The 21,747-nt window shown below is 41.5% G+C and overlaps 1 protein-coding gene across 1 annotated transcript in view; it reads left to right on the top strand.

The window, feature by feature from the left end:
- The first annotated feature begins 500 nt into the window (after positions 1-500).
- SLC12A3 (solute carrier family 12 member 3) overlaps positions 501-21,747 on the top strand; it is an 86,915-nt gene continuing 65,668 nt past the window's right edge. Inside the window, exons 1-7 of the mRNA XM_078784456.1 lie at positions 501-617; positions 796-871; positions 1,933-2,028; positions 12,852-12,991; positions 13,157-13,267; positions 13,372-13,483; positions 18,031-18,161. Coding sequence (XP_078640582.1) covers positions 549-617; positions 796-871; positions 1,933-2,028; positions 12,852-12,991; positions 13,157-13,267; positions 13,372-13,483; positions 18,031-18,161 — 735 coding nt within the window. The 5' untranslated portion in view covers positions 501-548. The remainder of the gene's footprint in view (positions 618-795; positions 872-1,932; positions 2,029-12,851; positions 12,992-13,156; positions 13,268-13,371; positions 13,484-18,030; positions 18,162-21,747) is intronic.

The raw sequence follows: 21,747 nt of genomic DNA, 5'->3' as shown, positions 1-21,747 counted from the left end.
GTTATCCAAGGTTTTCAGCCAATGTGTCAATTCCGTGGCCGCGTTCGCCACTTGAGGGTCGGCTGCGAAGAGTGGCACATGGATCATTTTGTGTCCCGCCATGTCACTCTCGTTCGCCTCTTGTTCTCGTTTGGACGACGAGACGAATTGTCATTAATTGTAATGAAAGTCAGATCCACAACATTGTCCTAATAGTCGGTTTAATGACTATTCGATCCCTGGCAACATCCTGTAGAAATACAATCATGCAATATATCAAGATTATGGAATCAAGGAGAAGTTCAGCAATTATCGATCAATGCAAGCAAGCCTGGATCATCTACATATACGCACCATTCGAGTCTACGTGTCACAGATTAAATGTCACAGGGATGTTTCGGAGCGATGGCCGTCCGAGTTCTTATAGATGCCTCTCAGTGGTTAGAGAGAGTATAACACCTGGTTCAACTTAGGTACAATTTCATTACAGTAATCACTGTCCTTTTCCCTTCCAGGTGGAGCAAGTCCCACGGTCAGAAGACAATGAGTCAAAGGAAGATGGAAATGTCATGCCAGAAATCGAGACTGCGAAACCAGAGGGCAAAGTGGTTCGTTTTGGCTGGGTCAGCGGCGTCATGGTAATAAGACGCACTGCACTAAGAACCTAAAGATGAAATGGATTTTTGGCGACCTTGACAGAAAAGTTTTGTTAAGATACCAGCATGCTCCCTCTTCCAAATCATGGACATGTAAATGAATGTTATTTTAGACTCTCACTTGCCCTCACCATCAATCCCATTACCATTTCCTCTGCAGATTCGGTGCATGCTCAATATCTGGGGTGTAATTCTCTTCTTACGCCTTCCGTGGATCACTGCTCAGGCTGGAATCTGTAAGCAAACATTCCCATTTGGTAAACTTTTCCTCCGAGCCCTTCTTCTTCTTTGCAGGAGAGGGGCTCATGGAAGGGCAAGGTATAAATGACATTGGGACAAACATTAAGGGTATGAACGAACAGGAAAATAGGAGAGGGATGAGGGGAGTAAACATTGAAACTAGGAAGTAATACATGGTTGGGTTAGGAAATAGGTTAATGGGGATAATAAAGATTATGGAACAGAATTGGGGATGGCAGTGCATGGCTGACTTTGAAGCCATTTGTCCTTGGTTTGTATTATAGCGTGGCCAACACCCCGAAGTTAAAATCGCGACAACCCGAGCGAACAACAAACCCCAGGCTTTACGCCATTCCAAAGGGTTGACTTCACGGCAAAGACATAGAGCACCTGTACATTACCGTCAGCAGTTGGTGTATATACGGTTAAATGACATTGCTTGAAACCTGAACGTTACCTTCATTTGCTTTTCTGGTAAATTGAAGTACTGGTAACAAAATAACCCTTTCTCAGTCGGCAATTTAATGTCACACGATATACAAGCTACTTATATAATGATATTTTAATCTAAGAACAGCTGAAGGATTATATTATGGAGTCATATAAACGGATTCGATTATGAGGTCAAGAGGTCAGAGGTCCCATTAGGTAAAACTTCTGTTACTGTGCTAACATGTGAACCAGTATGGTATTTTCACCAAACTTGGTGTAAGTATATATTATGATGCAAAGATGAAGCGATTACATTTTGACATCAAGGGTCAAAGGTCAGAGGTCATGTCAGGTTAAATGTGATACTTGAGAACAACTGAAGGGATTTCATTCAAACTTGGTACGAGATGTATAGTGATGTAATAATGTGGGTGGAGGCATATCTATCGGTCGACGTGGAGGAGCCATTCTAGTTAATTGTTGTTATGGTTTGAATACTGCATTTAAGCGGCGTAATTGAGAAATCTCGACCGTGGCTTCTCGGAAATCAATTGCCACTTACAATGCAAACTCTGTCAAATGCATTCACATGAGGCTATGTCTCCTTCCCTTCTTCACTTCTCAGTGCTAACATGGCTTATCATTCTCCTGGCGGTGTTGGTGACCACCATCACAGGCTTGTCAATTTCGGCAATCTCAACCAATGGCAAGGTCAAAGCTGGTGAGATCGAAAAGCGTTTTGCTGGTGCTCACATTTCTAATGTATAGATTTATTATATATTTTGGCGTTGAAAACCTAAATCCAAAGCCAGTACTTTTTAAAACCCTGGCAAGAGTAGTAAGTCTTGTTTTCTGCCATACACAACTGTTTATGCAATTCGTCTGTATGAGTACTAATAGTATTGTCACGTTTATACCCTCGCAACGACTGTTCATAACTAATTGGGTAAGGAGCTGTAAAACACCGAAGCAGTCACTTCGCGGACTGCCAACCTAATTCCAATTTGGATGAAATCAGTTGCCAAAGTGGAGATGACTGATCCTATTCTGAGCGTGAGCTAACCTCATGTCAGTTATCCAGATTTAAACCTAAATAATTTCCCCAAGGAGAAGCCAAGGTCACCGAAACGAGTGTATTGAGGAGCAGACATGCACAATCTTACGAAATAAGGACAGAGGTCCAAGGTGAAAGAGAGATCGATGATAACGAGCCACAATCAGAAGTATTTGTTCTGTCATGATATTAAAGTAGATGAACTGTAACTGTTTTCACGAGAGGAGACTACCTGCAGAATGATGTGATATGAATAAACCTTCTGAAAGCTACAGTACATTATACTTCATGAAGCAACATCCTGGAATTCCTTTCAGATACATGTCATGAACTAGAGCAAGGTATAACCTTGATCTAGGGATAAATTGGTCCAGAAAAAAAGTGATGACGTTATCGGCCACGTGTTTTGGCAGCCATATTTTTACGGCGAAGCCTGTATGGCAATGCCATCTGGAACAACGTTTGTCTGTCCATCCTGTGTATGTATGTGCAGTCGTGGCCAAAAATATTGGCACCCTTGCACTTTTTTTTCAAATAACTCACCATTTCCTCGAAAAATATGTTGAAATTGACAAAAGTATTTAGTCTCCACAATTCTTTATTTTACTGTTAATATTACAGAACCTTTGTTTTTGATTCAGAACTTAATATATCCTTTTAAATCAAAAAATAAAAAGAAATGGCATTGAAAAAATTATTGACACCCTCAACTTAATATTTTGTAGCAAACACAGCCTTTGGACAAAATAACTGCAGTCAAGTGCTTCCTATAGCCATGAATGAGCTTCCTCCACCTCTGTACTGGCAGTTTGGCCTACTCTTCTTGTGCAAACTGCTCCAGTTCTCCCAGATTTGAAGGGTGCCTTCTCCAAACTGCTGTTTTCAGATCTCCCAACAGGTGTTCAATGAGATTTCGATCTGAACTCATTGCTGGCCACTTCAGAACAGTCCAGCGTTTTGTCTTGAACCATTCCTGGGTGCTTTTTGATGTGTGTTTGGGGTCAATTGTCCTGCTGCAAGACCGATAACCTTCGACGGAGACCCAGCTTTCTGACACTGGGTTGAACATTGCGCTCCAAAATGCCTTGGTAATCTCCTGATTTCATGATGCCATGCACACATTCAAGGCACCCAGTGCCAGAGGCAGCACAGCAATCCCAAAACATCACTGAACCTCCTCCATGTTCGACTGCAGGGAAGGTGTTCTTTTCTTTGAAGGCTTCATTTTGTTTTCTGTAAACATAGAGATGATGTGCTTTACCAAGAACTCTAATTTGGTCTCATCTGTCCACAGGACATTCTCCCAGAAGGATTTTGGCTTGTTCAGTTGTGTTTTGGAAACTCCAGTCAGGCTTTCTCAGCAGCGGGGTCTTCCTGGGTCTACCATATAACCCCCTTTCATTGAGTTGGCAATGGATGGTGCATGTTGAAAATGTGGTACCTTGTGTCAGAAAGTCAGCTTGAATCTGTTTGGCGGTTGATCGAGGTTCTTTCTCCACCATTCGAACAATCCTTCGATCAAGTTTTATCTTGCGGCCACGTCCAGGGAGGTTGGCTACAGTACCATGTGCATTAAACTTCCTGATAACATTGCGTATGGTGGACACAGGCACATCAATGTCTCTGGAGATGGACTTGTAGCCTTGAGATTGTCCATGCTTGGCTACAATCTTCTGTCTGACCTCCTCAGACAATTCTCTGGTTTTCTTTCCTTTCTTCATGCTCATTGTGGTACAACCAGTGACACAAAATAGCAGAATGAGTCCTTTTCTCTATTCAAACTGGTTGAATGAGTGATTTTTATATTGCAGGCACCTGCAACTCACCACAGATTAGTTCAATTCCAAAGTAAAGGAGATCACCTGCTTGAAATCTAATTATTTCTAACAACTTCTAAAAGGTGGCAATAACAAGTGAATCCTCTTGGATTGCGCTGAGGTTCGGGCATGGAATTTCGAGCCTCGATCATGGTTCGAGCCTCGATCTTGTATACAAAAATAATAATAATAATAATAAGAACCTTGGGCCGAATCTCGCGCTTCACCAGTGCGCGTGCGCGAATTTACGTCACGTCGGCAGCGAGAAGGGGTTCCCCAACACGAACCAATCAGGAACTGCCACGTCACACTTATATGATCTCAGAATTCCTGTGACAGGAATTCGCGTTACACTGGCTGGAAGTCATTCGCTAGAGGCGCTTCCTCAGCGCTAATAATGTCTGGGTTATTTTAGGATTTCTGTGTGGAATAAGCTAAGATTTAGTAATTTCTTCAGCGTTTTTTTGTTTTGTTCCATTGCAAACCAAAAAATACATTTGTGGATACCAACAGATTTTTTAATTTCAACAATTTTCTGGAAGAAATGGTGCATTATTTGAAAAAAACTGCAAGGGTGCCAATAATTTTGGCCACGACTGTATATCCCTCACAAGCGTCCACCAATCAGAGCCTAGGATCTGGCCACATGACAGGGAAACAGCAGATCCTTCACTCAGCAGATCCAAGCCCGGCTATGCCGTTGTTCGACTATCGGTTTTGTTTTTCACCGAGTGGTTTCAGAGAAAGTGATGTCCAATTTTTTTCCTTTAATCCAATATAGCTGCCATACCATGTGACCTATGATGTGAGAGATAGGAATATTATATGGGGAGTCCCTCCTATGTTTAATGTTTCACATCGATCGGGAAAGCGGTTACAGAGAAAAAAAATTTTTTTAAACCGAAAATACATAGACGCGGACACACACAGACAGAAAGACACATCTCGTTTTTTCATTTCTGTTCCTCACAATTCTATCATACACACACATATACACACACACGGCATCCACCGATGTGGATCTATCACCAAGGTTGTGGATCCTCCGTTTGGAGAGGTCCTGGGCTAAAAGGATCAAAGCTGATGATCGCCCAGCTGATGATCTGTGCAGTCGGGAAACGTTAGAAAGTTTGATCCAGAGAGTTTGTTCCAGAGAGAAGGTGGATTGAGCATCGAGGCCGCCGGCAGTGGTAACGGCAAAAACAACGCCAACGTGGAGGCTCAGTGGTAACGGTAACAACAATGGCATGTAGGCCAACTTGGAGGCTGCCGGCAGTGGTAACGGTAACAACAATGGCATGTAGGCCAACTTGGAGGCTGCCGGCAGTGGTAACGGCAACAACAACGTTATGTTGGCCAATGTGGAGGCTGCCAGCAGTTCCAACGGCAACAACAACATCCATGACATGCTGCCATGCAGCATGGCGAGCTATTGTAAATGGCATAACAACAACCAGTATCAATACTCACAATAACGCTGCCCCTATCATTAACAACAACAATACATCAATTTGCCGAAGATGTGGCCTCAACGACAGCGAGTCACGGTGGTGTCAGCGAATTTGTTGGGACATTTGCTTGAATTAGTTTCATCTTCACTGTGTGAAACTCAGCAAAAGGCAAGCGGATTTATTGGATGCATGGACGGGCCCGTCCTGCAGGGAGGAGGTTTCCCCAGTGAACACCACAAATCAAACCAGTACACATCCAAAAAATTTCCTACATGTTTCTTTACTGAAGCGGGTACCTAAAGCATCCAGAATCCAAGCAGCAAAGGTTCTCACAGATGTACTTCACAATGTCATCCTTGAAAACTCCTCGGAGGCTTGGGAAAAACTCTTCTTTTTCCCAAGAGGTTGCCTCCATTGTAAATTGACAAATCTGCAATAATTTATCTTCTCACCCCACGCTTCTGAAACAATTCCGCCATATAGGCAGAAGAATACTTGGTTGACAGCGTCTAATAGATCAATTTCATCAATAGTTTCTTCTAAGATTTTGGTGGGGGACATTAGGGAGGTGGTGAGCACAGTGTTTCATCAGATGAATCGATGATCGAACCGTCACCGGAAGTGGTATAGAAACTACAAGATAAGCATCTGGAACCTCACGCTAATTCTTCATTGACACATCCACTTTCAGGAGCACACATCTTGGCAAGCATGGCCTTATCTGCAAGCAAGGTCAAACGGGCAATTTTATCTTTCAAAAATTGTTCGGTGGGAGGCCCGGACGACTTACTGCCCCAACACCAGAAAGACCTGACAACTGAGTCCCTCGGTGATGTGGCAACTAACTTATTGGATGCAATCATGAGGATCAGCAACAATATTATTTTGTGTGGAAACATCCCAGAAAATGTGAACGTGTTCTTCTTTGGGGCTTTTCATTTGGCGCTGTCCAAACCAGATGGTGGTATTAGGCCGATTGCAATTGATGTACTGCTGAGAAGCATAGTGGCCAAAGTGTGTATGAACACAAATTGCCCACTATTTGCTCTACAAAGTTTGTGCCTCACCAGTTGGGTGTCGGTCTACCTTCGGGGGCAGAAGTGGCCACACACCCATGTAGAAGATTTATCAGCCACTCCCAATCGAAAGGAAAAGTCATCCTAAAGATCGAATTCAAGAATGCTTTCAACACGATCCGGCATTTTTTATTTTTTTTTAAACAACAAAGACACACGCTCCTTCTCTCCTTCCATCTACTTAGCAAGCATACTCCAAACCATAAACTTTGCACTTCGGTTACTTTTTAAGTTTGATGGAAGGCATACAGCAAGGCAATCCTATTGGCCCCTTTCTCTAATTATTGGGCATTCAAAACCTTATCAACAACTGTGCCAGCGAGTTTAACGCTTGGTATTTGGATGATAGAACACTGGGTAGGGATTGTACAACCGTTTTGGCCGACTTCAATCTCTGGCCTTGAAAATCAACACACTCAAAAGCGAGTTTATTGTTTTAGATTCGGACATTAACAATGAAATCACCATACCAAATAAGTTCTGGGAAATCGCCCTTGACATTAATCTTGTTGATAGCAAGGTAAAGACAATCCTGGATTGTCCTGTGTTGAGTGGTGCAACAGACGAAGTCCTCGAAAGCAAATTCAACGATCTTTAGTCCAACGTTCCAACGCTCAAGAAATCCAACGTTCTCCAACGTATGATGAGCAAGCTAAATTATTTGAATGCCCACGACGCTTTGTTTTTGTTAAAAAACCGCTTCACAATTCCGAAATTGTTCTTCTTGTGGTCAGCTCCATGCTTTGTTAGCAATGTGCTTTTTTCCCTATGATTTGGAACTAAAAATAGCTTTTGAAAGTGTTTTGAACACTGAGCTGTCACAATCAAGACAGGCACAATGTTCGCTGCCAACAAAATATGGTGGCCTGGGTGTCAGATCTGCTTCCGATTTGTCCCTGGTAGCTTTTCTTTATTTGGCCTATACTTCGGCCTAGATACTACTGGTTGATGCTTCACTAACACAGGATATTTACGAACACAAACCTTCCAACTGTCCGTCAAAATGAAGAAGAACCTTTGTAACCCACCGTGTTTAATTCTAAAAGGTTCTAAAGTGTAATTCTAGAGGGTTCTAAAGTGTAATTCTAGAGGGGGTTCTAAAGTGTAATTCTAGAGGTTTCTAAAGTGTAATTCTAGAGGGTTCGAAAGGGTAATTCTAAAGTGTTCTAAAGGGTAATTCTAGAGGTTTATAAAGTGTAATGCTGGAGGTTTCTAAAGTGTAATGCTAGAGGTTTCTAAAGTGTAATGCTAGAGGGTTCTAAAGTGTAATTCTAAAAGGTTCCAAAGTGTAATTCTAGAGGGTTCTAAAGTGTAATTTTAGAGGGTTCTAAAGTGTAATTCTAGAGGGTTCTAAAGTGTAATTCTAGAGGGTTCTAAAGTGTAATTCTAGAGGGTTCTAAAGTGTAATTCTAGAGGTTTCTAAAGTGTAATGCTAGAGGTTTCTAAAGTGTAATTCTAGAGGTTTCTAAAGTGTAATTGTAGAGGGTTCTAAAGGGTAATTCTAAAGTGTTCTAAAGTGTAATTCTAGAGGTTTCTAAAGTGTAATGCTAGAGGTTTCTAAAGTGTAATTCTAGAGGGTTCTAAAGGGTAATTCTAAAGTGTTCTAAAGGGTAATTCTAGAGGTTTCTAAAGTGTAATGCTAGAGGGTTCTAAAGTGTAATTCTAAAAGGTTCTGGAGTGTAATTCTAGAGGGTTCTGAAGTGTAATTCTAAAGTGTTCTAAAGGGTAATTCTAGAGGTTTCTAAAGTGTAATGCTAGAGGGTTCTAAAGTGTAATTCTAAAAGGTTCTGAAGTGTAATGCTAGAGGTTTCTAAAGTGTAATTCTAGAGGGTTCTAAAGGGTAATTCTAGAGGGTTCTAAAGTGTAATTCTAGAGGGTTCTAAAGTGTAATTCTAAAAGGTTCTGAAGTGTAATGCTAGAGGTTTCTAAAGTGTAATTCTAGAGGGTTCTAAAGGGTAATTCTAAAGTGTTCTAAAGGGTAATTCTAGAGGTTTCTAAAGTGTAATGCTAGAGGGTTCTAAAGTGTAATTCTAAAAGGTTCTGAAGTGTAATGCTAGAGGTTTCTAAAGTGTAATTCTAGAGGGTTCTAAAGTGTAATTCTAGAGGGTTCTGAAGTGTAAATCTAGAGGTTTCTAAAGTGTAATTCTAGAGGGTTCTAAAGTGTAATTCTAAAAGGTTCTGAAGTGTAATTCTAGAGGGTTCTAAAGTGTAATTCTAAAAGGTTGTAAAGTGTAATTCTAGAGGGTTCTAATGTGTAATTCTAAAAGGTTGTAAAGTGTAATTCTAGAGGGTTCTAAAGTGTAATTCTAGAGGGTTCTAAAGTGTAATTCTAGAGGGTTCTAAAGTGTAATTCTAGAGGGTTCCAAAGTGTAATTCTAGAGGTTTCAAAAGTGTAATGCTAGAGGTTTCAAAAGTGTAATGCTAGAGGTTTCTAAAGTGTAATTCTAGAGGGTTCTAAAGGGTAATTCTAGAGGGTTCTAAAGTGTAATTCTAGAGGGTTCTAAAGTGTAATTCTAAAAGGTTCTGAAGTGTAATGCTAGAGGTTTCTAAAGTGTAATTCTAGAGGGTTCTAAAGGGTAATTCTAAAGTGTTCTAAAGGGTAATTCTAGAGGTTTCTAAAGTGTAATGCTAGAGGGTTCTAAAGTGTAATTCTAAAAGGTTCTGAAGTGTAATGCTAGAGGTTTCTAAAGTGTAATTCTAGAGGGTTCTAAAGTGTAATTCTAGAGGGTTCTAAAGTGTAATTCTAGAGGGTTCTAAAGTGTAATTCTAAAAGGTTGTAAAGTGTAATTCTAGAGGGTTCTAAAGTGTAATTCTAGAGGGTTCTAAAGTGTAATTCTAGAGGGTTCTAAAGTGTAATTCTAGAGGGTTCCAAAGTGTAATTCTAGAGGTTTCAAAAGTGTAATGCTAGAGGTTTCAAAAGTGTAATGCTAGAGGTTTCTAAAGTGTAATTCTAGAGGGTTCTAAAGTGTAATTCTAAAAGGTTCTAAAGTGTAATTCTAGAGGGTTCTAAAGTGTAATTCTAGAGGGTTCTAAAGTGTAATTCTAGAGGGTTCTAAAGTGTAATTCTAGAGGGGGTTCTAAAGTGTAATTCTAGAGGTTTCTAAAGTGTAATTCTAGAGGGTTCGAAAGGGTAATTCTAAAGTGTTCTAAAGGGTAATTCTAGAGGTTTATAAAGTGTAATGCTAGAGGTTTCTAAAGTGTAATGCTAGAGGGTTCTAAAGGGTAATTCTAAAGTGTTCTAAAGGGTAATTCTAGAGGTTTCTAAAGTGTAATGCTCGAGGTTTCTAAAGTGTAATTCTAGAGGGTTCTAAAGGGTAATTCTAGAGGTTTCTAAAGTGTAATGCTAGATGTTTCTAAAGTGTAATTCTCGAAGTTTCTAAAGTGTAATGCTAGAGGTTTCTAAAGTGTAATTCTGGAGGGTTCTAAAGTGTAATTCTAAAAGGTTGTAAAGTGTAATTCTAGAGGGTTCTAAAGTGTAATTCTAAAAGGTTCTGAAGTGTAATTCTAGAGGGTTCTAAAGTGTAATTCTAAAAGGTTGTAAAGTGTAATTCTAGAGGGTTCTAATGTGTAATTCTAAAAGGTTGTAAAGTGTAATTCTAGAGGGTTCTAAAGTGTAATTCTAGAGGGTTCTAAAGTGTAATTCTAGAGGGTTCTAAAGTGTAATTCTAGAGGGTTCCAAAGTGTAATTCTAGAGGTTTCAAAAGTGTAATGCTAGAGGTTTCAAAAGTGTAATGCTAGAGGTTTCTAAAGTGTAATTCTAGAGGGTTCTAAAGTGTAATTCTAAAAGGTTCTAAAGTGTAATTCTAGAGGGTTCTAAAGTGTAATTCTAGAGGGTTCTAAAGTGTAATTCTAGAGGGTTCTAAAGTGTAATTCTAGAGGGTTCTAAAGTGTAATTCTAGAGGGGGTTCTAAAGTGTAATTCTAGAGGTTTCTAAAGTGTAATTCTAGAGGGTTCGAAAGGGTAATTCTAAGACTCCTAAGATTCTAAGATTCTAAGATTCTAAGACTTTGGAGGCGACTGGCCTCCAAAGCCAGTCGCCGACTGGGCATCCTCCGTCGTGCGAAGTCCTTCCTCGGCACACCTGAGCTCCTCACCACATACAAGGCTTTCATCCGCAGCTCAATGGAATACTGTTCTCCCCTATGGGCCGGTGCTCCTGCCTCACACCTAGCTCGGCTTCACGCTGTTGAAACCAAAGCTTTCAGAATTATTGGAATCTCCCGCGATGAAGCTATCTCTGAGGGCCTTTCACTCACCGCAGGCAGGTAGGTGGTCTTTCTGTCTTCTACCGACTCCTCTCCTGCCTTGCACCCCCAGCTCTCTCTGTGCTCTGTCCCCCAAATATTCCTACAGGTCGCACAAGATCTGCCAGCAACCCTCTGATGGTTAAACTGCCGAAATCTCGGCTCTCTGCTCACCTTCACTCTTTCATTCCTCTTTTCTCCCGCCTCTGGAACAAACTCCCTCACTCCCTTCAATCCCACTCCTCCCTCCAGGTCTTTAAAACAGCTGTTCACCACCATCTCTTATCTTCCCCCATCCAAAACCTTGATCTTTTCTACCCCCGCTAATTCACCCCAGATCCACCTTGTTTGAAATTCCAACTTCTTTCCTGGAAGTCCTGGCAGTGTCCATATGTTTTATACCTCTCCCACCGCCCCCATCCCATGCCCCCCCCCCCCCAAAGCCCTCGCCCTCTCTCAGATCTCTCGATGTCTCCATGTCTCTCGGTCCCTGCTCTCAAATGTTGTGTTTGTGTCCTTCCCCCTCTCTCCCCATCTTGTCTACCGCTCCCGATGTTATATGTTTTATGTGTCGGTTTGTCTTTCTGTGTGATTAATGTTCGCTCTTTCACGAGCCTCGATCTTGTATACAAAAAAGAAAAAAAAAAAGAAAAAAAAAAAGGGTAATTCTAGAGGTTTCTAAAGTGTAATGCTAGATGTTTCTAAAGTGTAATTCTCGAAGTTTCTAAAGTGTAATGCTAGAGGTTTCTAAAGTGTAATTCTAGAGGGTTCTAAAGTGTAATTCTAAAAGGTTGTAAAGTGTAATTCTAGAGGGTTCTAAAGTGTAATTCTAGAGGGTTCTAAAGTGTAATTCTAGAGGGTTCTAATGTGTAATTCTAGAGGGTTCTAAAGTGTAATTCTAGAGGGTTCTAAAGTGTAATTCTAGAGGGTTCTAAAGTGTAATTCTAGAGGGTTCTAAAGTGTAATTCTAGAGGGTTCTAAAGTGTAATTCTAGAGGGTTCTAAAGTGTAATTCTAGAGGTTTCTAAAGTGTAATTCTAGAGGTTTCTAAAGTGTAATTCTAGAGGGTTCTAAAGTGTAATTCTAAAAGGTTGTAAAGTGTAATTCTAGAGGGTTCTAAAGTGTAATTCTGGAGGTTTCTAAAGTGTAATTCTAGAGATTTCTAAAGTGTAATTCTAGAGGGTTCTAAAGTGTAATTCTAAAAGGTTGTAAAGTGTAATTCTAGAGGTTTCTAAAGTGTAATTCCAGAGGGTTCTAAAGTGTAATTCTAAAAGGTTGTAAAGTGTAATTCTAGAGGGTTCTAAAGTGTAATTCTAAAGGGTTCTAAAGTGTAAATCTAGAGGGTTCTAAAGGGTAATTCTAAAGCGTTCTAAAGGGTAATTCTAAAGGGGGTAATTCTAAGTTGTCAGCATCTGGAATTCCTGTAACTTGCATTGGTTGTACACATACTGCCAAACCGCACCGCTTCCTTCGAACATGGGTGTGATATTTACTATTCATATTGTATTTCACGAATTGTATTTGGTGTGCTTTTATGATCTTAAAGAAAACTTTGTTTAATCTGCTAACTGTAACTCCCTGTGTTAGCAAACGTCTGACTAGTTGTTTTAATCTGGTGATAAGCTCAGTGCTGTGTGTTATTGCCCTCCAGCCATGAACACACACACACACACACACACACACACACACACACACACACACACACACTCACGCATGCACACACACACACAAACACACACACACACACACACACACACACACACACACACACACACACACACTCGGGCATTGCATTAGTCTCATGTCCCCTTCAGGGCGAGACAAAAAAAACTAAGAATTTACTCCTAAACAAATCCACTGTGTTGTGTGATCCCCCGCTCCCCTTCCCACCAACTCTCTAAAGGTGGAACCTACTTCCTCATCTCCCGAAGTCTTGGCCCAGAGCTTGGAGGGTCAATTGGACTAATCTTTTCATTTGCCAATGCTGTGGCTGTCGCCATGCACACAGTTGGCTTTGCAGAGACTGTACGAGACCTGCTAATTGTATGATATGCACTCCTTTGCCCTTTGTCATTGTCCCATTCGTTCAAAATTCAATACTTATGCCACTTTATTCCACCCTATTATCTTGAGACAATGATGTTAAAAAAAAAAAAAAAAGCATGCACATATTATTGTGACCTTTATAAGTTGTTTAACTATTGGCAGGAATTTGATGCCCTGATGACTGATGAAGTTAATGACATCCGTATCATCGGGGTGATCACCATAATTGTCCTTCTTGGAATATCCTTGGCGGGCATGGAGTGGGAATCCAAGGTAAATCACCCTGCCATCGTTTGTTTAAACCATTGACCTCCATTGTTACATTATTGACGAATACCAATCAGAATCCCTGAGACCTGCTCTGTTGTTGATTTTAGGCCCAAGTGGTATTTTTCATCATCATCATTATCTCTTTCATCAACTACTTTGTGGGGACTTTGATTCCAGCGTCACAAGAAAAACAGTCCAAAGGATTCTTCAATTACCAAAGTGAGTTCTTAAATCTCAACTCCCTTATAAATTATATAAATCAACTGAAAATGTATAAATCTCTTCAAAGTCAATTTATACAAAGATATATAAATCAATTCAAAGACCACTACTACAAATTAAATCTCATATTTTAGGACTATTTCTAAAGCACATTATCCACTTGTTTATTTAGGACTATATTTCAAGAAAGAAAGCTAAAACAAGTGCAGATACATTCAAAGTAAACCGCCCCCATCCCAAATAATTAAATATCCAGCGCGACATTGCCGGGCATTCAAAACAACCCTAACTAACAACCCTAACTAACCCTAACATCCTCTCATACGAACATTAGACTTCATAACCATGTTTCGTTCTTTCGAACGTTGATCCATTCATCCGAACACGGCTTTTTTTCGAACAGCCCTAAAGTATCCCAACCCTAAAGTAAAGTTTGTTTTGTTTCAGCACACACCAAAATAAAATGTGTTAAATGTCTTGAATGTTCCTTTCTCAATTAGCCTAAGTACCATATGTGTAAATGTATATGCATTGTTAATCAATTTTTATAGAAAAAGGACCCCAAAATATAACCTGCCAATTATGTTGGTTTCTCAATTGGCTTCAGTACCATATATGCAAAGTACTGTACATGTACATATATCTATCTATATACATAAAATAAAGTTTTTGTTTGTTTGTTTGTCTGCACGCGCTAATCTCCTGAACGGTGAAATATAGGAGGAAACCTCTAAAACAAAAAATGTCGGGCTGGGCCCCGGGAAGGTTATAGGCTAGTTGGCGAGGCCAGTTGAGGCCACTGCCAGAGGCGCCCGGCAATACCGCCGTGCAGCTCATAGAGACTGTATTTGGAAGGAGAGGTGCACAATAATTGATTGATTAATTGCATAATTAAAATCAAGAAAAGATTATCATAAAATATTTTCTTAATCAATTGGCTAATAGCATAACTAAACCACTAGTGCTTCATCCGAAGATGTATCTTTTAGCAATTTAATTAAATAAGGCCTTAATAAAAAAATTAAATAATTAATTGATTAATCAATAAATAATGAATCGATTAAGTGATTAATCAATAAATCAAAAATATCCTATGTAGCCATATCACTTGGTCACTGTCATGTCCAAATATTAGCTTCCTAGCTCAAAAGGTGCCCATGATATTGCCCAGATGAGAAAGGAAATAAATAATTAATTAATAATAAAAAAAAAGAAAAAGATAATCATAAAAAAATGAAATAATTAATCAATTCGCTAATATAACGCATAAACCACCACCATTTCATCAGAATATGTAACTTAAAAAAAAAAAAATTTTTTAGTCATTAATCGAATAATTAAATAATTAATCGATTAATTGATTAATTTATTAATCAATAAATAAAAAATAGCCTTTGCAGCCAAATCACTTGGTCATTGGCATGTCCAGATATCAGCTTCCTAACTCAAAAGGTGCCTGAAATAATGGCCAGAAGAGAAAGGAAATGTATAAGTAATTAATTAATCGCTAATAATTAAATAACTCATCAATTAATTGATTAATCAAAAAACAAAAAATACTGTTTTTAACAAAGGACTTGCTCACTATTGTGCCAAAATTTCAGCTTCCTCGCTCAAATGATGGCTGAGATATCGCCCGGACAAACAAACAAGAAAACAAGAAAGCAAGAAAGAAAACAACCAGAGTGAAAACTAAGTACTCCCTTTCAGCGTGCGTCATTGCCGAGCCCCCTTCGGTGCCCAGCAATGCCGATATGCAGCGCCTGGAGATGGCATAGGAAAGGAGCGGTGTACAACGAACAAACAAACAAACAACTAAACAAACAACCTTAGTGAAAACTGAGTACTCCTTTTCAGCGTGCGTCATTGCCGAGCCCCCTTCGGTGCCCAGCAATGACGATATGCAGCGCCTGGAGATGGCATAGGAAAGGAGCGGTGTACAACAGGCATGATGTTTTTTTACTTTTATGATAGCTACTTCCAGCTTTTAGATGCAGTCTGTGAAAGTCAGAATTGCCCACTGCAAACTAGCAGTGTGTTCGCTGCTTCACTGCTACCTGCAGTATCAGTCAGCCAATTATTTTTCAGAAATGCCTGCCCACTCCTTGGGAATGGAATCAATCCGTGGACACATCTCTTGCTCACTGCCCTTCATCAGCATGGAGTGGATTCCCTCCCATGAGTTCAGTCGTCAAGTTTATATACAATACGCAATACGATATACACGTCTGAAGAAGAAACGGCGACTCCACTTATCTCGACAATCATTTCAGGACAACTATCAGGGATGCCTCTTCGTGGTGGTTGTATCCCCCAACACAAGCCGGGGGCCAATTCTTCCCCATTCTTCTCTGCTGCCCGGATTCTTGTCAGGGCAGTGTGGTCACGGTCAGAGTGACGATCGTTCCCCATGGACCGGCCCTTTTCCTCTTGTATGTCTCTCACTCTCACTCTCTCTCTCTCTCTCTCTCTCACTCTCTCTCACTCTCTCTCTCTCACTCCCTCTCACTCTCTCTCACACACTCTCTCTCTCTCTCTCTCACACTCTCTCTCTCTCTCTCTCTCTCTCTCTCTCTCTCTCTCTCTCTCTCGCTCACACACACACACACACACACACACACACACACACACACACACACACACACACACACACACACACTAACTCTGTCGTGGCTCTAAATTTGTGAAGGCGGGGGTACACCATCCTGGATGTGGGGGATATCTGGGTCGCTCTTGCGAGATCGATCGCCAATCTCGGTGCCGCGGGCTTGTTCGAGAGAACTGTCTGGGGCTATACAACAACAACAACAACCATTTCAGCAATAAAAGTTAATGCTGAACTTTCAACATAGCTAAGTGATGTCACTCATCTGCAAATTGCAATATTGCAGCAAATTGAGCAATAAATTGCTGCAATGCGAGGTTGAATTGTTAATGACATTACATGGAAACACAATGGCACTTTCAACGTTGTGATGTAGGAGCCATTTTATTGGCACTTAATATAATTTGGCCACGAATAGCTTCTCGAGGGGATATCCTAATACATCCCATTTTTTTTTCTTTTTCTATATACAAGATTGAGGCTCGTGAAAGAGCTAACATTAATCACACAAAAAGTCAAACCGACACATAAAATACAAAATAAGGGGAGTGGTAGACAAGATGGGGAGAGAGGGGGAAGGACACAAACACAACATTTGAGAGCAGGGACATCGAGAGAACTGTGGGAGGGAGAGGGCTTGGGGGGAGGTGGGAGAGGTATAAAACATATGGACACTGCAAGGACTTCCAGGAAAGAAGTTGGAATTTCAAAAAAGTGTATCTGGGGTGAATTAGCGGGGGTAGAAAAGATCAAGGTTTTGGATGGGGGAAGATAAGAGATGGTGGTGAACAGCTGTTTTAAAGACCTGGAGGGAGGAGTGGGATTGAAGGGAGTGGGGGAGTTTGTTCCAGAGGCGGGAGAAAAGGGGAATGAAAGAGTGAAGGTGATCAGAGAGCCGAGATTTTGGCAGTTTAACCATAAGAGGGTTGCAGGCAGATCTTGTGCGACCTGTAGGAATATTTGGGGGACAGAGCCGAGAGAGAGCGGGGGGAACAAGACCGGAGAGGAGTCTGTAGAAGACAGAAAGACCACCAACCTGCCTGCGGTGAGTGAGTGAAAGGCCCTCGGAGTTAGCTTCATCGCAGGAGATTCCAATGATTCTGAAAGCTTTGGTTTCAACAGCGTGATGCCGAGCTAGGTGTGAGGCAGGAGCACCGGCCCAGAGGGGGGAACAGTATTCCATTGAGCTGCGGGTGAAAGCCTTGTATGTGGTGAGGAGCTCAGGTGTGCCAAGGAAGGACTTCGCACGACGGAGGATGCCCAGTCGGCGACTGGCTTTGGCTTTGGAGGCCAGCTTGGAAATGTGGTTTTCCCAAGAAAGATCATGGCAGATAGTGAGACCCAAAAGCTTGAGCGACAAAACTTCTTGGAGAGGATTGTTGAGATAGTAGATGGGAGGGTTTTCCAGTCGGTCTTTTCGGACCCCCACTTACCACTTTAACTTACCACTTTACTTACCACTTACCACTTACCCACTTACCAATTACACCCACTATATAAGAAGATAGGTTTCACCATTAAACAGTAGTCACAGAGACAATTATATCACACAACAAATGATATTCCGGACAATTTAACATCATGATTACCAAGAGCAATTATTTATACTCTAGGAGGATAGAGGGTGATTATTTATACTCTAGGAGGCCAGGGGAGGGTGATTAAATTCGAAAAAGTGGAATTTGGGAAAATGCTGTAAAGAAGTGGGATAAGAGAGAGAAAGGAATATGGAGGGTGTGGGAGAGGTGGGAATGGAAGGGAAATATGTTTTTGAGATCTGATTAAAAGGGGTGAGGAGGAAGAAGCAGCATGCTTAGGCAGCTTAGGAAATAGAGGGAGACAAAATTCCAACATTTTATACATCTAATAAAGAGATGATTCTAGACATGAATATAGTATCAAATTAATCATTTGTATGATCATTTCCCGCTGACTCCAGGTGAGATCTTCTTTGGGAGTCTGTATCCAAACTGGCGTGGCAGTGAAGGATCATTCTTCAGCATGTTTTCCATTTACTTTCCTTCTGCGACGGGAATTCTGGCTGGAGCAAACATCTCAGGTGACCTCAAGGTATACCGTTGGTTTTCGTATCATTTGATTTACCTAAAATGTGATTATGTACTTTTGGTGGGACTTTTAATAGAGGTTACAATAATGACTGACAACTTTATATTTATCTTTGACCAATTAAATGATGATCAATAGGAATGTGGTTAGATCGAATTGGTTAGATCTTATATCAAGGCAAATTTCATGCTTTTACACACAGGGAAAGATTTTCTTGTAAGGTTTCACACATTTATTACAATCAATGTGAAATTTTGATCATCAGATATAAATTAATTCACACTAGTTTAATTATTGAAATACCATGTAATTCACAAGATATGAACAGCAATTTGACATTTTTCATGTGTGTATTTCAAGTAGTTTTCTAGTTTTGCATCAATTTACAGTACGTATTGCAAAGGGAATTAATTTCTGGTTATTGATGCCAAGCAGGCAGCAGCGTATTAACTATAGTAACAGTTAACAGGGGCTGAGACAAAACATTTTATTTTGGGGGCTCTTTTCTATTATTTTTATTAACAACTAGTCAAATGCACCTGGCGTTGCCCGGGTTCTTTTTGAATGAATTTACTACTATAATTCAGCTTTTACTCGCTGCCGTAGAAGATTGACTACTATAATTCAGCTTTTACTCACGGCCGTAGAAGATTGACTACTATAATTCAGCTCAGCTTTTAATTGCGAAATGGGCCCAGCCCGGCCGAGGTGGCCTCGACCGGCCTCGCCACCTAGCCTATAACCTTCTCGGGGCCCGTCCCGACATTTTTTTTTTAGAGGTTTCCTCCTATCTTTCACTGTTCAGGAGATTAGCGCGTGCAGACAAACAACAACAACACAACAGCATGCATTTTAAGGCCATTTTCCCTGCTAGAGCGGGGGTTAGCCTTGCGGTCCCCATGACAATCTTCTCCATCTTGCCCTATTTTCTGCATCTCTCCTTGTTAACCCCCTTGCCCGCATTTCTTCTTCCACCATCTTTGGCCAAGTCTTTCTCGGTCTTCCCCGTCTACTTCCTTCTACATTCATTTCCGTCACTCTTCTCAACCAGTCACTTTCATCCTTCCTCAACACATGACCAAACCATCTCAACCTGTTCCTCTTCACAGCATCAATCACAGGCTCTATTCCCATCATCTTTCGCAATTCATCATTTGTCTTCCTCTCTCTCATCGATACTCTGCACATCCACCGAACCATTCGCATTTCCACCCTTTCCAGCCTTCATTGCTGCTCGACATTCATGACCCATGTCTCGCTCCCATAAATCATAACACTTCTCACACATGCAGCATACACCTTTCCCTTCAGCTTCAACGACACTCCCCTCCTCATCAGCACGCCACTCAGTTCCCGAAACTTCTTCCATGCACATCTCACTCTAGCACCCGTTGCCGTATCTGATCCACCTTCTCTATTCAGCATGTCTCCGAGGTAGCAAAATGTTTTCACACCTTCCAGCTTCACGCCATCTCCAAGATCCAACTCAACATTTCCTCCATCTGCAGCTCCCTCTGTGCACACCTTACATTTGAATGTAGCTGCCACACTGGTTAATGACCCTCTCAGACCACTACATTTTCGATGAACCCACTCAGCGCACATTGTACATTGAATGGAGTTCACTCCGACACCCTTCCTGCACACAGCACATGCCCACTTCCCAGTTCTTTCCACCTCACCACATGCTTTACCACTTGCCATCACCTTCGTCTTTCCTATATTCACCTTCAGACCTTTTGTCTCCATACATTCCTTCCACTTGTTCATCTTTTCCTTCAGTCCATCCATACTTTCCGCAATCAACACCAGATCATCTGCATACAACAACTCCCACGGTGAACCCTCCTTTACGTTCTGAGCCAGCACCTCCATCACAGCTACAAAAAGTAGTGGACTTAGTACCGACCCCTGATGCACTCCCACCTTCACCTCAAACTCACCACTGTTCCCGTCCTTCGTCCTTACAGCTGTGCGTGCTCTTTTGTAAATTGCCATCACTGCTCTGATCAACCATTCCTCCACTTCTAACTTCCTCAATGCCCATGTCAATACTTCACGTGGAACCCTATCGAATGCTTTCTCCAGATCAACAAACCCAAGAAACAACTTCTTCCTCTTCTCCATGTACTTCTGCAACTGCCTCACAATAAAGAGCGCGTCTGTCATTCCTCTTCCTGGCATAAATCCAAACTGCATTTCGTCGATCTTCACCTTCTTCCTAATCCTCCTCTCCAACACCCTTTCCAATACCTTCAATTCCATGCTCCAATAACTTTATCGCTCGATACGAGCCACACTCCAGAGGGTCACCTTTCCCCTTGTATAAAGGGACGAGGGTACTCAGTTCCCAATCTACCAGAATGCGACCTTCTTTCACCACCAGATTACAGATCTCTGTCATTCTCTTCACACTCCCTGTCATAACATATGACTAACTATGTCTACTACTAACATATGTCTACTACTAACTACTACTAACTACTAACTAACATATGTCTTATGACATAACATAACTCCCTGTCATCTCTGTCATAACAACCTCCCTCACTCCCTTCAATCCCACTCCTCCCTCCAGGTCTTTAAAACAGCTGTTCACCACCATCTCTTATCTTCCCCCATCCAAAACCTTGATCTTTTCTACCCCCGCTAATTCACCCCAGATCCAGCTTGTTTGAAATTCCAACTTCTTACCTGGAAGTCCTGGCAGTGTCCATATGTTTTATACCTCTCCCACCCCCCCCCTTCCCATGCCCCCCTCCCCAAAGCCCTCGCCCTCTCTCAGATCTCTCGATGTCTCCATGTCTCTCGGTCCCTGCTCTCAAATGTTGTGTTTGTGTCCTTCCCCCTCACTCCCCATCTTGTCTACCGCTCCCGATGTTATATGTTTTATGTGTCGGTTTGTCTTTCTGTGTGATTAATGTTCGCTCTTTCACGAGCCTCGATCTTGTATACAAAAAACAAACAAACAAACAAAAAAAACCCCAACTTCCTGCTGCCTTCAACATATCTCCCACAACTCCCGTCGGCCCTCCCGCTTTTCTACTCTTCATTGCTTTTATCGCTTCCTCAACTTCCTCCTCAGTTATCTTCTCTGCCGGTCCTAAAACTGGGTTACTCTCTATGTTGCCATCCCATTCATTCTCTGTATTCAACAGCATTTCCATATATCTTTTCCATCTTCCTTTAATTCCATCTGGGTCCACAACGATTTGTCCCACTTCATCCTTCAAGCAACTCACCCCCATCACATCACACCTCTCTTTCGCTATCTGCTTTGCAATCCTGAATACCGCTCTCTGACCCTCTTCCGAATCCAAGCGTTCTCCGAACATTTTCCTACATGCCTCCTGCGCCTTTGCTACCTCTTTCTTTGCAGCCTTCTTGGCTGCCTTATAACCTTCATGCTCTGCTTTTTCTGCTCCCGTACCCTTCGCCTTCTGCCACTCCTTGAACTTCTTCCTCTTCTCGTCAATCCTCTTTCCAACTTCATCATCCCACCACCATGTTTCCGAGTGCCTCGGTGGTCCTTTTGTCCCTCCACATACCTCACCAACGGCTCCCAACAGACTATCTTTCATTGACATCC

This window comes from Myxine glutinosa, chromosome 9 (genome assembly GCF_964187855.1).
Source record: "Myxine glutinosa chromosome 9, kmMyxGlut1.1, whole genome shotgun sequence".
Classification (NCBI taxonomy): Eukaryota; Metazoa; Chordata; class Myxini; order Myxiniformes; family Myxinidae; genus Myxine; species Myxine glutinosa.
This window is presented reverse-complemented; position numbering and strand designations above follow the sequence as displayed.